This window comes from Apium graveolens, chromosome 11 (genome assembly GCF_009905375.1).
Source record: "Apium graveolens cultivar Ventura chromosome 11, ASM990537v1, whole genome shotgun sequence".
NCBI classification, from domain to species: domain Eukaryota; kingdom Viridiplantae; phylum Streptophyta; class Magnoliopsida; order Apiales; family Apiaceae; genus Apium; species Apium graveolens.
Genome location: NC_133657.1, coordinates 196583530 through 196600998, shown reverse-complemented (window position 1 = coordinate 196600998; position 17469 = coordinate 196583530). Strand labels below are relative to the sequence as shown.

At 35.3% G+C, this 17469-nt stretch overlaps 2 protein-coding genes across 12 annotated transcripts; one reads left to right on the top strand and one right to left on the bottom strand.

The window, feature by feature from the left end:
- Nucleotides 1-611: 611 nt before the first annotated feature.
- Nucleotides 612-11859, top strand: LOC141698186 (uncharacterized). Of its 11 annotated transcripts, none has more exons than XM_074502828.1 (12): nucleotides 612-1505; nucleotides 1885-2983; nucleotides 3067-3351; nucleotides 3441-4802; nucleotides 5069-5842; nucleotides 5985-6293; nucleotides 6368-7297; nucleotides 9323-9833; nucleotides 10127-10293; nucleotides 10365-10418; nucleotides 10780-10858; nucleotides 11248-11859. In XM_074502828.1, exons 1-8 carry the CDS (start codon nucleotides 907-909, stop codon nucleotides 9725-9727), a joined length of 5763 nt encoding a protein of 1920 aa, XP_074358929.1. In that variant the 5' UTR covers nucleotides 612-906; the 3' UTR covers nucleotides 9728-9833; nucleotides 10127-10293; nucleotides 10365-10418; nucleotides 10780-10858; nucleotides 11248-11859. The 11 variants fall into 11 exon arrangements, with proteins under 11 accessions (XP_074358929.1, XP_074358927.1, XP_074358930.1 ...); XM_074502826.1 differs by having other exon boundaries at nucleotides 10955-11859; XM_074502829.1 differs by lacking the exon at nucleotides 10780-10858 and having other exon boundaries at nucleotides 11248-11858.
- Nucleotides 11860-16166: 4307 nt separating this feature from the next.
- Nucleotides 16167-16946, bottom strand: LOC141696428 (uncharacterized). The gene has a single exon (XM_074500568.1). It carries the CDS (start codon nucleotides 16944-16946, stop codon nucleotides 16167-16169), a length of 780 nt encoding a protein of 259 aa, XP_074356669.1.
- Between the last annotated feature and the right edge of the window lie 523 nt (nucleotides 16947-17469).

Here is a 17469-nt window from a genome sequence, read left to right as displayed (position 1 = left end):
TTTAAATTTGGGGCTCTACTTCTTGACTTTGGAATCAGAATCAGGTGGAAGCAATTAGACCAAACACTTTTTCTCAATCAGCTGGATAGATGAAAGTCCCTCTCGTTGACTTTTTGTTCCAGCCATCCAGTGATGTCAGTCTACACTTCTTCATACTCTAATTACTTTTAATTATCACTAGTTAAGTAATATTTTTCTAAATATGTTTGGAATCATCTTATCTTGTACCGTATATCCCAATTATTGGATGCGTTATGTGATTCAATAGCTTATGCAACTGCTTCTCAAACTCCACCCTCTTCATTTGATTTTTTTATTATTTATTTAATATATTAATTTTGTTACACTCAGGGGAAGGGAACGTTGAGCTGGAGAGGAATACAAAACTTATAGGAGGCATTTTGATTGTTAGTTGAAATCGAATACGAGAATAGAATGAGAGGTAAATGAATGAGGGTTAACGGACTCATTAACCATGCACCAAACACCCGTAATCTCAACTGGTGGATTAATTAGACTGAATTAATAATGGCTTTTCCAAACCTAACCTTTTTTCTGTCTACAGTGCCTGGCCTGCAAATTGCACACTACCTATCAATTTGGTAATATAATCCAATTCTCTTATTTTTCCTTCATTTTTCAACCCTGCTGCCTTCATTTTTTTAATCTCTCCTTTCTTGTCATATACATGCAATATACATTTTCTCAGCTCTCCTTTTCCTATGGAGAACCAACCCTACCCTCGCAATTACTACGAAGTTGCATAATAATTGAAAGTTGTTGAGCCAGGGCCACCCATTTTCTCAGCCATACATTATCAATCTCAACTCTCCTTTTACATGATCATTGTCATCTTTGAATCTACAAAATCTTTGTAACTTTGTTGTTTTTGCATCTGTTTTCAACATGTTTAGTAGATTCATACTTTGGATATCACATTTGTGGCGTTTGTTGTGTGATTTTATATTGCCTTCTACTCCAAACTCTCAAACTCCATCCACTTGTACTAGTAATTTTCGAACACAACCAACCTTTGTTTCCAGTTTAACTCCTACTTGCTGGGACGTTTTCTTGAGCTTCCGCGGTGAAGACACTCGTCTTAACTTTACTAGTCATCTGTACGATAAACTAGTTTGTAATGGACTTCGAATATTTAAGGATGATCCTCAGCTATGTAGCGGAGAAAATATATCAAATGCGTTGACTCAAGCTATTCATGAATCCAAGACCTACATTGTTGTCTTCTCTGAAAATTATGCTTCTTCACATTGGTGCCTAAACGAGCTTGTGCAGATCCTCAATTGTCACAAAACAGCTCAAAGATTGCTAATTCCCGTGTTTTACAAAATTGATCCAGGTGTTGTAAGGCACCAAATTGGGGGTTTCAAAGATGCTTTCGAGAAGCATAAAGCTTGTTTTGAAATGGAGAAACTGAACGAGTGGCGCCTTACACTTAAACAAGTTGCTGACTTGTCTGGACACCATATATCGGATTCGGAAGACAGGTCATTCAAATATTTTTCTTTATTCATATTAAGGAAGAAAGGCATAAGAGACGTTTACTATATATCGGACTTAGCATTAGTGTAAAAAACGACCTTCTGTATAATGGAGGAGGTAATGACTTTATTAGAATTATTTCTTAGAAGCAATGTAGACATTTAGTTTCTCTATGTGACTTGTCCTGTTTTTCTCCAATTCCGATATATCTTTAGTTCTGCAATTTTAGTATACACTTCTTTAATTTAGCAAAGTCTTCGATTCATGATACAGAATTTCATTCCTAAATATATTTCATTAACCTACATTTTATCAATGTAATATTGTAGTTCTATGTCACTACCTACCAAGCTATGTTTTTTGATAAGAACAGCTGCATTGCAGGTCTGAAGCTGATTTTCTCAATAAAATTGTTGATCAGCTTCTACTCGAAATAAGTCCCAAGACTTTAGATGTCGCCAAATTTCCAGTTGGGTTGGATTCTCGGGTTAAGGATATAACAGCACTGTTGAGCAGTGACAAAGAAGGTGTCATAAGGATCGGTATACATGGTATGGGTGGAGTTGGCAAAACAACCCTTGCCAAAGCTGTGTATAACCAAAATTATAGAAGCTTTCATGGCAGCTGCTTCCTAGCAGACGTTAGGGAGGCTTCAACAAGAGAAAATGGCCTAGTAAGTTTACAACAGAACCTTCTTGACAATGTTCTGAAACGTAAGAGCGAAAAGATCGACAATGTTGATCAAGGAATCGAGTTGATTAAAGCTAGAATTTGTTCAAAAAAAGTTCTGATTGTTATTGATGATTTGGACAACGTAATTCCCCTTGAATTTATAGTTGGACCATTTGCTCTGGGTAGTACCATCATAATAACGACAAGAAATGAAGATCTACTTGATTCATTTAGAGTCAAATCCAGGTACAAGGTAAATGGATTGGATGATGCAGAGTCACATCAACTTTTTGCACAACATGCTTTCAATGATAATAAAATACCTGACATATTCACGGAATTGTCCCAAGAAATTCTAAAACATGCTGGGGGCCTTCCGTTGGCTCTTAAAGTTTTTGGTTCGAACCTGCTTAACCAACCTGAGGGATACTGGAGATGGTTTGTGAACAAGTTGAAACGAGTCTCTATTGAAGATGTTGAGAATAAGCTTATGATTAGCTTTCAAGCCCTAAAATCAGTAGATCCTATGCTACAAAATATTTACCTGGATATTGCTTGTTTTTTCGTGGGATACAAGAAAAAGAAAGTTGTGAACATTATGGAAACTCGTTACACATTTGTCACCCATCACATTGATATTCTAAACAAAAGATGCTTACTAACAACCAATGACGAGGATGAGCTGGGGATGCATGATCTGCTTCAGGAAATGGGAAGGAATATTGCCCGTAATAAATCACCTGATGAGCCTGAAAAACATAGCAGATTGTGGGTATCAAAAGATATATGTGATGTGTTGAAAAAGACAAAGGTAATTTAAATATTTTTTTCTCTCCTTGATTCATTTAGAAAAAACATTGGTCATCAACTTTTTTTTCTCTATATATGTGTCAGGGAACAGAAGCAGTGGAATGTATTATCGCTCGGGACAACAACCAGGATGCACTTAAAGGATTATCATTCACTACCAAAACTTTCAGAAAAATGAGTAAATTAAGATTTCTTCACCTTGAAGAGGTAAATATTACTGGAAGCTTTGAACATATTTTTGAAGATCTGAGGGTGCTCTGTTGGAAGTGTTGCCCGTTACGTTGTTTACCATCTGAATTCGACCCATCAAAACTTGTTATCCTTAAATTGCCTCATAGCAAACTGAGAACAGTATGGGAGCAAAACATGGTATACTCTTATATATGTTTCTTGTCTAGTTAACACTTTTATGAAGAAAATCCTGCTTTAATTTTGTGCCTTTGCTCTCATTGCTACAGGTGTCACATGTTTTTGGGAAGTTAAAGACTCTAAACATGTCATACTCTCAAGATTTAGTTGCAACTCCAGACTTCGTCAAATTACCGTCTCTTGAAACTTTAAATCTTATGGGATGTAATAGCTTGGAGGAGGTCCACGTATCAATTGGAAGTTTGGTGAGCCTAGATTCCTTAAATTTGAAGGGTTGTGAGAAGTTAAGAAGTCTTCCGGACACCATCTGCAACTTGGGAGCATTGAAAGTTCTAAATATTAGTGAATGCATAAGTCTGGAAGCTTTGCCACTACAACTGGGCAACATTAAGTTCCTAACAAAGCTTACTGCTGATGGACTAAGTGTTTCAAGGTTACCTGATTCAACCGGACATCTGACTAAGCTTGTTGACTTATATCTAAACAATAACAAGAACCTTGTAGCTCTTCCGGACAGCATTTGCAACCTGAGGTCACTGGAAATTCTTAATATTGCTTATTGCAGTAGTCTGGAAGCTTTGCCAGTGGCAATTGGAAACGTTGAATCCCTTAAAAAGATTATTGTGTGTAGACTAACTGTTTCCAAATTGCCAGATTCAATTGGAAGTCTTACTAAGCTTGTTGAGTTGGATTTAAGGCAAAACGAGAACCTTGAAACTCTTCCTGACACCATCTGCAACCTGAGATCACTGGAAATTCTCGATATTGCTTATTGCAGTAGTCTGGAAGCTTTGCCCAACACAATTGGGAATATTGAATCGCTGGAAATAATTTATTTGACTGGACTAAATGTTTCAGAATTGCCAGATTCGATAGGAAGTCTTACTAAGCTTGTTGAGTTGAATCTAAGGGAAAACGAGAATCTTGAAAGTCTTCCGGACACCATTTGCAACCTACGGTCCCTGGAAGTTCTTCGTATTACAAGATGTAAAAAACTAAAAATATTGCCAGATGGGCTGTGGAAGATTACAAGTTTAAGGATGCTAGATGCAGAATATGCTAGTCAGTTAAAAAAGCTTCCAGATATAGAATCAAGCCAGATTGCATTGTCATTGCAAAGATTGGAATTATCCTTCACTGGTATCGCTGCCCTGCCATCTGGTTTTAGTCAGCTGTCAAACCTACAATCTCTTGGACTTAGTTGGTGTCGTCATCTGCTTTCCATTCCAAAACTTCCTCCTAATTTGAAATATATAAATGCGCATGGTTGTAAGTCTCTGGAAAGATTACCAAATCTATCCAATTTGAAATACTTGAAGGAATTGAACCTTAGAAATTGTAGAGGTTTGACATATATTCGAGGCTTCGGGGATCTCATTTCTATTAGAAGGCTTCGTTTGGGAGGTTGTAGCCGTTTGACAAATAAGCATCTCACAAAACAATTATTGAAGGTTCGCTCATCTCAAACTCTTGTAATTTTACTTGCCCAAATGATTATAATTTATAACAAAATTCTTTGTTTTAATGACAATAAAATCATAATTGTGAAATGTATTGATTCACGATGTATTAATCTAACATCGTGATACGTTTTTGTGTCCAGCACTATGGGCCTGTGCGCGGCCATATTTTGAAATTGTGCTATTTTGGACATTTGACCTTCAGAATAAGCTATAGGGAGACTTTTTCTCTTTTAATAATTGTTTTTTGGTAACAGGTATATTCTGAGATTGGGCATCAGATTAGTATTTACGTATCGGAATCTCCAGATCAGAAAAGTGGCCCTCAATGGTCTGATTGGATTCTTGAAGCACCGTACTGGACAAGTGGTGAATACTTGGAGCCAACAAAATTGTATGCCCATATTCTGCCAAATGAGTCGCACAATTTCATTGGCATCATTCTTTGCTTTGAAATAATAAATACTTTATATGGAGTATACTTTGGTTATTCTGTAAAGAATACTACAAGTGGTTTTATATGGAGTAGCGACAACCTTGATGTTCCTTCATTTGGTTCGTTGATGGTGATAGTGCCAAAATCAATCTTCTCAGTCACAGATGATGACAATACAATTGAATTAACAGCCAATAATAATGTAATAATTGTCGGGATTCATCTTCTTTACAAAACTGAGACTAAAACAGCTGCAGATGTTTTGGAAAAACATGTGATTGACATTGATGCATTGAACTTGATTGATCATGTGCTACAGGATATATTCCTAGATATTTCTTGCTTTTTTATCGGATGGGAGAAAAACAAAGTTGTTCAAATACTGGGAACTTACTACACCAACGTTCATCATTATATTGATATTCTACAGAATAGATGTCTACTGACTATTAATGCTCAACACGAGTTGGAGATGGATGATCTGCATCAATATCTGGGAAGAAAAATTGTGCGTAACAACTCTCTTGATGAGCCTCAAAAACATAGTAGATTGTGGCTATCAGTAGATATATTTGACGTGTTGATGAACCACAAGGTAATTTTATTGTATGTATGTATATTTAAAAATTGAATTGCATATGGTAAGTTGTAGAACAACAAGAAACTAATTCTCTTCCTCTTTTCTCTTTCTCTTGAATTACTTAGAAAACTTTTTTTTATCAATATATGGTTGTTAGGGAACAGAAATAATTGAAGGGATCGTTCCTCGCAAAATCTATTCTGAACGTTACAATGATGAAATAGATGATGCACTCACCAGAAAATCATTCACGTTGGGAACATTTAAAAAGATGAGGAAATTAAGATTTCTGTACCTCCGGAAGGTACATCTCATTGGAAGCTTTGGACAGATATTTCAAGATTTGAGGTGGCTCTCTTGGGAATGGTGTCCCTTAAAATGTTTACCTTCTGAATTTTACCCCCCGGAACTTGTTATTCTTGAGTTGCGTAACAGCAATATCATAACAATGTGGGAGCTAAACATGGTAGGTACTTTGAGCATGTTTATTAATATAGATAATTTATATAATAATATGTCTGATTTAAATTCCATTTACAGGATCGCCATGTTTTCAAAAAGCTAAAGACTCTAGACATGTCAGGTTCTGAAGATTTAACTTCAACTCCAGACTTTACTAAATTGCCGTGTCTCCAAACTTTACATCTTGAGGGCTGTAAAAGCTTGGAGGAGGTCCATATATCAATTGGTAGTTTGGCGAGGCTTGTTTCTTTGAATTTGCATGGTTGTGTTAAGCTAAGGAGTCTTCCCGACACCACATGTAATTTGAGAGCTCTGGAAGTACTAGATATTCGTGATTGCAGTTGTTTGGAAGCATTGCCTACGGCATTGGGGAACATTCAATCACTGAGAAAACTGGATGCAGGGAATCTAACTGTTTCTGTACTACCAGATTCGACAGGACAACTTAACAAGCTTGTTAAGCTGAGATTAAATAGTAACAAGAACCTCAAAATCCTACCAGTCACCAGCAACCTGAGATCATTGGAAATTCTTGATATCTCTGGATGTGAAAAACTAGAAATGTTACCGGATCAACTGTGTACAATCACAAGTTTAAGGGAGCTATTTGCTGGTGGTGCTACTCTCCTCAAAAAATTTCCTCATGTTGAATCCAGCCAGATGACATTATCAAAGTTGGATTTTTCTCAGAGTGGTATTACTGCCCTGCCATCCAGTATCAGTAAGCTTTCAAACCTAGAAGATCTGAATCTTAAAGATTGTCATTGTCTGTTGTCCATTCCAGAGCTTCCTTGTAAACTGAAATGGATAAGGGCAAATGGATGTATGTCAATGGGAAGATTACCAGATCTATCCAACTTGAAACAGTTGGAGTACTTAAACCTTGAAGATTGCAGTGGTTTGACTGAGATTCATGGCTTGAAGGGACTCATTTCTATTAGAACACTTCATTTGGAAGGTTGCAACTCCTCTCTTCTGGATTACATATTCACAGAGAGTTTCTTCCAGGTTTGACAATTTTTATAAATATAGACTTGTGTGCCAAAATTGTTTCCATTGTGAGGATTATCACTCGAAGAATCTTAGCTGAATTTTTAAAAATCCATTTCATCTTTTGTCGCCTTCCTAATTTTTCAAATAAAGAAGATGTTTTTTATGATGCAACTCTATTTCTTCCCGCTCCCACAAGCATGAGTCTTTTTTATAAAACCATTGCAATAGAAGTTTGATATTGAACCAAAAGTCTGGAACATAACTTGGTTTCTACTTGGTAATAGAAGTAAATTGGATTATAAGAACATAGTTCTTTATATACATATAAATTAGCATCTAACCTGCGAAACACGGACCGACATTAAAATATTTAATTAATTAAATTATTAGTTAGGTTATTCAGTTCTATTATCCTAGATAGTTGTCTCGTTCTTTTTTAATACATTTTGTATATATTTTTTAATGTCTACCCAGTCTTACTAGTTTTAGTATTTTACTTTACAACTAATGTAAAAATACTTGTATGCACAATTGTCCGCCTTAAATACCCGTCGTATACGCATGTCAACCATGCAAATTCAATTTCTTTTTTTTTTTTTAATTTTGTAAAGAATATGCATCCCTAACATGCGTAGTCACTATCTACTGAATACACATGTTGGAAATGCGTGTTCGATCACCGTACGAAATGCATGTTCGGTCAGTGTAGAAAGTGAATACACAACATATTCAAGATATGTATTTTTTATCAAAAAAAATGAATTCGTGTGTTTGTAGTGCATATTCGCTAGGTATTTAGGGCGGATTTTCACCAACATGCAAATAACTTACATAATTCAATTTTTCTTAATAATTACGTCTTTTTTTTCAAATATGACAATTAAAACGGAGGAGTATTATATTTTTAGTTTTTGTTCTCAAATTTTAGTTAATAAACTCATATTTATAAGTTCCTTATTATCTACAATTATTATTATATCGATTAATAAATTAATTTGAAATTTTAATGACATGCTGTGATTATGCATGATATATTATACTATGCTATTGTAGGATAATTATTTTTTTTGCTAATAATCGGAGCCTGAATTTGTAAATAATGTTATATCCCTTATCCTTTTTCTCGGTTTATAGTTAATAGATTGCTATTATATAAACTTATTATTGTTGTCTACCATTTTTTATTTGCTAATTAATGACGTCCGAGTTTGTAAATAATGCTATATTTTCAGTTTTTATTCTCGGCTTATAGTTAATATATTACTATAATATAACCTCACTATTTGATTTATTTATTTATTTATTATTATATCACTATCTACAGTGACCCGAATACGCATGTTAGAACGCATGTTCGATCACTGTAAGAAATGAGTGTTCGGTCGTTGTAGAAAGTGAATTGTCATGCGTATTCTCCAAACAACTCCATATTTTGACCTCTAGTTAATAGACTGCCATTATATTAACTCACTATTTTGTTGTCTACTAATTTTTTATTTGCTAATTAATGAAGTTCGAGTTTGTAAATATTGTTATATTTTTCAGTTTTTATTCTAGGCTTATAGTTATTAGACACATTATATATCCTCAATATAATTTTATTATTATTATTATTATATTAATTCATTTAATTTAATATTATACATAGTATACCATACCATTAAGAGGGTTTTCTTATTTTAATAAAGAGTATAGATATAGAAGGAAATTAGATAATATTTGTGGGATGACGAGGATTGAAAGATAAATTAGAAACTAGATATTATAACTCATTTACTTACTAATTAAGCTGTAATAATAAAATCACATTAAAATAAACGTGGCCCCGGCCTTTTTGATTTTGACATGATAAATTAACAAGTAATTGATTAAATAACCAAATTTATTTTATACTTGGAGATGATTCTGTTCAGTTATGAAATTTGATTAATCAGTCAACCCCCCTCAACATACAAGTGAAAAATGATAAACTAAATGGTACATAAGTATGCCAAAATTTACTAAATGATAAATTAATTCTTTTGTTATCATTTGCAACAGATATACTCTGAATTTGGGCATCCAACACAAATTTGCTCAACAAAGTTTCCGGATTGGATTAGTCAATCAAGTGAATATGAATCAACAATGTCTTCAAATGAGGGTAGTAAATATTGTTCAACGATGTCTTTAAGTTTGCCGCCAAATGTGTCATACAATTATTTGGGAATGATTCTTTGCATTAGTTCCTGGACATTTTCAACCAAATATTTTGTCGAGAATACCACAAGTGATTTTACATGGAGGGGCGAATTTGAAAGTTATGGTGACAAATCATTGATGGTAATAGTACCAAGATCAACATTTTCCATCGAAGATGGTGATGATACAATTAAATCAGAAGCAGATGGCTGTGCAAAAATTCACGGGATTCATCTGCTGTATAAAACTGTCGATGAAGATTGAAGCAGTTGAAAAGTGACAAGAACTACTCAGTCTCTCACTCTCCCACTCTTTCATGAGATGTTGAATGCGAAAGTGCTCTGTTTCATCAGGCTAAGTCCATAAACAGGTAACCAGAAATAAATTTTATAGACAAGATTTGTACCACTGATCCACTGAATACAGGCCATGCTTTTGTCAAAAAATTCAACATCTTGTTCATTATGTAACCATTATCATTGTTCTAAGGCTGAGTATGGACAAATGTAACATGTTAGTGGTTATTTGTTCAATATACAAGAACTTGTTCCTGTTTTTATCCCACCAAGAGGACTTGTTCCTGTTATTTGTGTGTATGTTGCAGAAGCACAAGGCAACTGTCTCACTCTTTTCTTATCTTAAATTTGTATATATATGTCTTAGGGATCAGAAGCGATTGAAGGCATCATTCCTGGCACCTGTTACCACCAGATCCACAGAAGCATTTTGAAGGATGAGCGAAATGTCACTAGAAGCATCGAACAGACATTTGAAGGCTGAGTGTGGTTGCCATTTATCAAAATGAGGACGTGGTCGGAGCTATACTGTCAGTATGTTTCTCTCAGATCCGGCCATTTAAAAGGTAAAGTTAAATTTATCCTGACTGCACTCTTTTTTACAGGGTTGGCACGTTTTTAAACAGTTGAAAACTGCAAGTATGTCATATTCTGGAGAGGTAACTATAACTCAATACTTCACTAAATTACCCTCTCTTAAAACTTCAATCCGAAGGCCGTACTTATTTTCATGGAGTATTTTTTTTATTAATAGTGATTCCCATGTCCTTATCAATCAGTCAATGATAACATCGTTTATACCGCCATTAACCAAAGAGAAAGAAATTTCATGCACGCCCTCCATTGTGTTTCATTTGTTAACAGTGACTTCGAAGTTCGAATTTTTGCACCAATGTTTATGGATACAAATTTGATAAAACCCTTTCATGTTTAGTTTATTTTGCATAAGATATTTTATGTCTAGAGGAGATCTGCAAATCAATTGGAAGTTTGGTGAGGCTTGTTTTCTGAAATTTGTAGATTGTGTGAACCTAAGAAGCCTTCGGGATGGCACTTGCAACTTGAGATGACTGAAAATTCTAAATGTTGGTGGTTGCAGGTAAGACAGTACCCTGAAAAATCTCACACCGATTTCAACTTGAGATCACTGGAAAGCCTTCAATTATCAGGTTCTGGTGTTTGTTGTACATTGCAGATTTTCTCCTACCCAGAGAGTGCTGAAGGAAAAGGATTGTACATTTCTGAAAAATTACCAAATTTATCCAATTTGAAACACTCTCGGAGAATTTGAACCATAATGTGTGGCCATAACTTATAATTACTATACTTTCTGTTTAACCTTTCAAGCATCTTTAGTACTTGTATAGAAATATATAACCTTGAAGTGCACAGCTCTGTGATTTTAGATATTAAAGATCTGAATCTATGGTACAACACTAGTCACTGATTCTATCGTTCTAATAGAAAAAACATGTATTTCTTATGCAGCAAGTTACTGATACTTTTCAGCAATTCATACTGTAGCTGGGTAATGGTGCAACAGCTGAATTCATCTCAAACTCACAATTTTAGATTTCGAGTGGAATTCAATGACTAGATACTTCTGCATTATGTCCAATGTGCAATCTCTGTACCTTCCTTCGACATTAAATTAGTTCTTACTACAGGCGATGAAGCAGGATATTGAAGTGATGTTCTTACTTTTTTTACATCTATAGATATCAATTCTTCACTTTATAAAGATCCTGATTTTCAACTAATTTTTTAAGTTCATAGTGCCTAAACATGTGAATCTTTACAAGTTTCTACCACCATGTAAAATCTTAGTTCAATCATCCATTTATGGTTTCAATAGCTATGCATACTTACATTTTCCTCTTCGTGCTGCTAGTTCTGACTTCTGAGTGAGTGTTGGGATGTTGTATCACTTAAGACATGTTTTGACAGTGATCCTAATTCTAATAGTTCCTTATCTATAAATTTCATGATATGCATATTTTGTATTGCAAATGTCGAGAAAGTGGTGGCTGCAGGATGCCAGGACTGCCTCCTATCGGTTGTACTCCTTACCAATTGTGGTGGTGTCAATTTTAATAGCTTTAAAATGAATGTTATATCTTGCCTGCTTGCTCAAGCTCCTAGGGATTTTAAAATATCACCGGAAATGTAAAGACAAGAAGCTAACTTATCTATTTTACGCTGATGATGTCCTGTTGTTTGCTTACGAGGATAAAAGCTCTATTCTTCACTATTCTTCACGTAATTAGTGTTACTTTTCTGAATATGAACTTGATTGATTACCAGAACAAAGAGAATCCAATACAAAAGCTATATATTTATTTCTTAACAAAGAAGAAAACTATACATATATCTCAGTCTGTTTGTTTTAATGTGTTATTATTATTATCTAATCTAATGTGTTTCTCTTATATACTATATCTGCACTACTATACAGCTGTGCATTACTATACAACTGTACATTACTATACAGCTGTACTTTTTCTAAATCCAGTATCTCTTAACTATCTAATGGAAAGTGGTCCACTGTTATTAGTACATTTGTGTAGACTTAAATAAGTTATAATTTGTCTAACTATTTTATCGATCTGCAGTGTATCCTTTGTATTTTCTTCACAGGTAGCTGACTGGTTGCAGTAGAAGAAAGTGTATGATCATTATCCCCCCGCAAGTTGGGAAGGTTTGAATACATGCCCAACTTGGAAACCAATTGTTGAAACTGAGGTAGCGGTAGAATCTTGGTGAAAGCATCAGCAAGTTGATTCTGAGTAGGCAAGTAAGAGAGTTGCAGCAAGCCATCAAGAACTTTCTCCCGTGTAAAATGGCAATCGATATCTATATGTTTTGTTCGTTCATGGAACACGGGGTTTTTAGCAATGTGAATTGCTGATTGATTGTCGCAGTGGAGAGTGACAGGCTTAAGATCATTAACACCCATTTCCTCAAGTAAACGCACAGTCCATGTCACCTCAGCAGCAGCAGAAGCCATGGCACGATATTCAGATTCAGAGGAAGAGCGAGAAAAGGTGGCCTGCTTTTTGGATTTCCAAGCAATTGGTGAGTCACCAAACAAAAGAATGTATCCAGTGACAGAGCGGCGAGACATATGACACGCAGCCCAATCACTGTCTGAATAAGCCTGCAGAGTCAATGTATTGGATGCGCGAAGAAGTATTCCTTGATTTGGAGAAGTAGAGACATACTTCAGAGTATGAAGTAAAGCAGAAAAATGAGTGGACCGTGGTTGTTGCATAAACTGACTGAGCACTTGAACATCATAGTTCAAGTCGGGTCGTGTATTTGTAAGGTAGTTAAGTTTTCCCACTAAAGAACGATATAGTTCAGGATTAGAGATAGGCAAACCAGTAGTAGTATCGAGTTTTAAATGTAAAGGTAAAGGAGTTGAGGCTTTGACAGGAAGGGGATGAGAACATTCATGTAACAAATCTTTTGTAAACTTTTGTTGACTAAGAGTGATTCCATTGGCATAATAACCAACCTCGATACCTAAGAAATAATGCAAGAGACCCAAGTCTTTGATACTAAAAACCTGATGTAAATGGTTCTTAATATGAGTAATAGAAGAAAGATCATTACCCGTGACTATGATGTCATCGACGTAAACAGCCATTATAGTAATCAAAGAACCATTTCGTTTAATGAAGAGGCTGTAATCGTTCTTAGACTGCATAAATCCTTGGGTGGTAAGTTCATGAACAAGTTTAGAAAACCATTCCTGGGATGCTTGTTTAAGCCCGTACAATGACTTGATAAGTCTGCAAACAAAATGAGGAGGAACTTTCAATCCAAGTGGTGGAATCATGTAGACTTCCTCCTTTAAGTTGCCGTGCAGAAATGCGTTATTAACATCAAGCTGAAACAAATCCCATTTTCTGCTGGATGCCAAAGCAATAAGACAACGTACAGTGACCATTTTAACAACGGGATAGAAAGTTTCCTCGTAATCGATCCCAAATTTTTGATTGAAGCCCTTAGCAACAAGATGAGCCTTACAACGTTCTAAAGTACCATCGAATTTTAGCTTTACTTTATAAACCCATTTACATCCTATGGGTTTTTTACCAACTGGAAGGGGAACTAGTTCCCAGGTATGGTTCAACTCAAGAGCTTGAAGCTCTTTATTCATTGCTTCAACCCAAATAGGGTCGGTGGAGGCAGCTGTATAAGAAGTAGGTTCTGAGATATCACAGAGTTGAGAAATGTGAGCTTGGTGAATAGGATTAAAGTTCTCAGATGATACAAAGTTACAACAATGAGATTGTGTAGAAGTGGCAATATTACAATGAAAATCCTGTAAATAGGTAGGGCGATTGCGTTGTCGAGTGGAAACATGAATAGGTGGAGGTGGTGAAGTGATAATGTCTGGGGAATTATAAGGAACTGGAGGATTATTATGAGTAGAAGAATCATGACTGATAGAGTCAGAATGAGAGGCAGGGGAAGGTATGTTGTGTAAAGGAGATGTAGTATCTGTAGATTGGACAATATCTGGTGTAACAGAAGGATATTGGTCAAAAAATGTGGTGGAAGCATGAGTGACAAATGGTAAAAAAATGGAATTTAAGTAGAAACTATGTGAAGATGCAACATAAAGAATATGAAAGGGAAAATGGAACTCATAAAACTTAACATCTCGAGAAACCTGTACTTGATTAGTATCAAGATTCAGAATCTTATATCCTTTTTGAAATGGAGGATAAAGAAAAATAGCAGGACTAGCACGAGGGTGAAACTTAGAACGTTGAACCGGGGTTGTAGAAACGTAGCACAGACAACCAAAATTCCGTAAATTCTCAAGAAAAGGAGCAGAGTTATGTAATTTGAAATAAGGAGAAAGATTACCAAGACTGGGCAGGGGCATTCGATTGATGAGATAGGTTGCACACAAAATACTGTCACCCCAATATTTGTCCGGTAATTTGGACTGCAGAAACAAAGCTCGAGCTATTTCCAACAAATGACGGTGTTTACGCTCTACTACCCCGTTCTGTTGAGGGGTGTAGGCACAAGTAGTTTGATTGACAATACCTCGCTTTAAGTAAAATTGTTTCAAATCACCTGCTGTCAGTTCAAGAGCATTATCAGACCGAATACATAAAACCTGTGCACTATGTTGTTTTTCAGCATAATTGACAAAATTCTCCAATACAGTTGATACCTCAGATTTATAACGCAGTAAATGTACCCATGTATAACGAGTAAAATCGTCTACAATAGTCAAGAAAAAACTACAATTTGTATATGTCTTTGTCCTATAAGGACCCCATACATCAATATGCAACAATTCAAGCACTCTAGAGGTTTTAATAGAGCTATGAGGAAATGGTTGTCTACTTTGCCTAGCTTCTGGACAAATTTGGCAAATAGTAGGAGTCAATGTACTACATTCAGGTTTATAAGCTTCAGTTGAGATATAGGCAAGTGGCCAAGTCGCATATGCCACTGATGAGTATCAGTAGAACTTTGTGAGGTAAAAGCAGTGCAAGCATTCTTGGTACAAGAGGAGACAGCAGAGATAATATCAGGAGTAACAATATAGAGTCCATCACTCAGTTTACCAAGAAGCATCAGATGTTCTTTCTGAGAATGGACCTGTAAAAGACATTTATCATCAGAAAATATCACTTTACAGGATATATCTTTACAGAGTTTGGTAACTGAGATGAGGTGAAAATGAAAGTCAGGGACATGTAGAACATCTTTCAAAATGATGTTATCATTTAGTTTTACTGTTCCCTTATGCTTAACCGGGATTTGACTACCATCTGGAATTGTAATATACTTAGCAGAATCAGTAATTGGTGCAAAATCCATAAAATATCTCAAATCTGGACATATATGGTCAGTGGCACCACTGTCTATAATCCAATTTGATTTTGAAATACTCATTAGACAGATGTTACCTGCTAAGAGTGCATGACTGGAAGAATTGACATCAGATTGATTGGCTGAAGGAAACTGCTTGTTCAGTAAATCCAAAAGTTGAGAGTATTGATCATCAGTGAGAGCTCCAGGTGAACCATGTGAAGAACTGGAAGAGTTATTAGTTGGCATCACTTGAGAAATGTTTTTATCAGCAACAGAAAAAGATTGAGATATGACTGTTGCAGTAGTAGAACTCTGTTTTCTGTCCTTGAATCCTTTGAACCCAGGAGGAAATCCATGAATCTGGAAACACCTATCAATACTATGACCTTGCATTTTACAGTGTGTGCAAAAAAATTGGCCCCTGGTTTAGATGGCCTTTTTGATCCAGCATTCTGAGGAACTGAAGGTCCATTATTGTGAGAAAATGAAGGCCTGAAGTTGTAGTTGCCACCAGCTGTAGGTCTCTGAAAAGTTTGAACACTATTTGAACCAAAAGATTTCTAAGAATTATGCATTCCATAATTCCTCCTTTCTGCAACAAATGCTGCAATTTCAGTATTCAATGAAAGTTGAGACAAGTCTTTATGATTCTCCTCTTGTGCCACAAGTCTATAAGCTTGAGATACAGTAGGTAAGAGCTGCATCATCATTATATGTCCTCTCACAGCACTATACTTATCATTCAGTTTAAGTAAAAACTGCAGTAATCTTTGTTCTTGCTGTTTCTTGAGAAATTTCTGCCCTAAGTCACATGTGCATTTCTCACAGGAACAAGTAGGAATCGGATTCACATCATCAATACTATCCCAAACAGTTCTCAGTTTTGTATAGTAATCTGATACAGATTGACTATTCTGAGAAATCTCTACTAGTTCTTGCTCTAAAGAATACAACTCTGTAATAGAAGAACCGCCAAACCTTTCCTCTAGATCTTTCCAGATAGATCGTGCACTTTTAAGAAATAGTACACTTCTTGCAATAGTTTCATCAAGATTGAACAGAATCCAAGAAATAACAAGTGAATTACATCGTTCCCAAGCACAATAATCCGGTGAATTATTAGCAGGGGCAGTCAAAGTTCCGTTCACGAAACCAAGCTTGTTCTTAGCCGATAAGATCAATATCATATATCGTTTCCAGTTATTAAAGTTGTGCCCATTGAATTTGACTGAAACAAGTTGCATTGTGTTCGCATCTGAAGGATGAATGTAATATACACTTGTAGGATCAAAATTAGTCTGAATATATGTAGTTGAGGTATCGTTTGCAGATGTAGACATCATTATTAATTCAGAAGTAACAGACCGAGAAAAGAAATTGAGATTTCAGATCAAGTCTAGGTCAAAATATCTACTAATTTCAGAAATTTCAGGAATTGACTTTGTTGTGAACAATACAACAATCAGAGATCAATCAAGTACGAAATGAATCGATAGATTTTGATAAGAAAAATACTACTGAATCAATCAAGATTACACAATATATGAACAAATTTGAACAAAGAAACAACAAATTCTGATGATTAGGTAAAGTTTTGTATAGAAGAAACCTCGATTTGATGATTTTCTGATGAAATGTCGATGAATCTGCAGCATTAATCGTTGACGAAGATCATAATCGCCACTGCTAGCTCTGATACCATGTTACTTTTCTGAATATGAACTTGATTGATTACCAGAACAAAGAGAATCCAATACAAAAGCTATATATTTATTTCTTAACAAAGAAGAAAACTATACATATATCTAAGTCTGTTTGTTTTGATGTGTTATTATTATTATCTAATCTAATGTGTTTCTCTTA

What these genes read in the sequence shown, in the direction of transcription:
- LOC141698186 (XM_074502828.1), top strand. Translation starts at nt 907, where the DNA reads ATGTTTAGTAGATTCATACTTTGGATATCACATTTGTGGCGTTTGTTG. An exon ending in ATGTGTTGAAAAAGACAAAG is followed by an intron (nt 2,984 to 3,066) that starts GTAATTTAAATA and finishes TATATGTGTCAG; the next exon opens with GGAACAGAAGCAGTGGAATG. An exon ending in ACGTGTTGATGAACCACAAG is followed by an intron (nt 5,843 to 5,984) that starts GTAATTTTATTG and finishes TATGGTTGTTAG; the next exon opens with GGAACAGAAATAATTGAAGG.
- LOC141696428 (XM_074500568.1), bottom strand. Translation starts at nt 16,946, where the DNA reads ATGTCTACATCTGCAAACGATACCTCAACTACATATATTCAGACTAAT.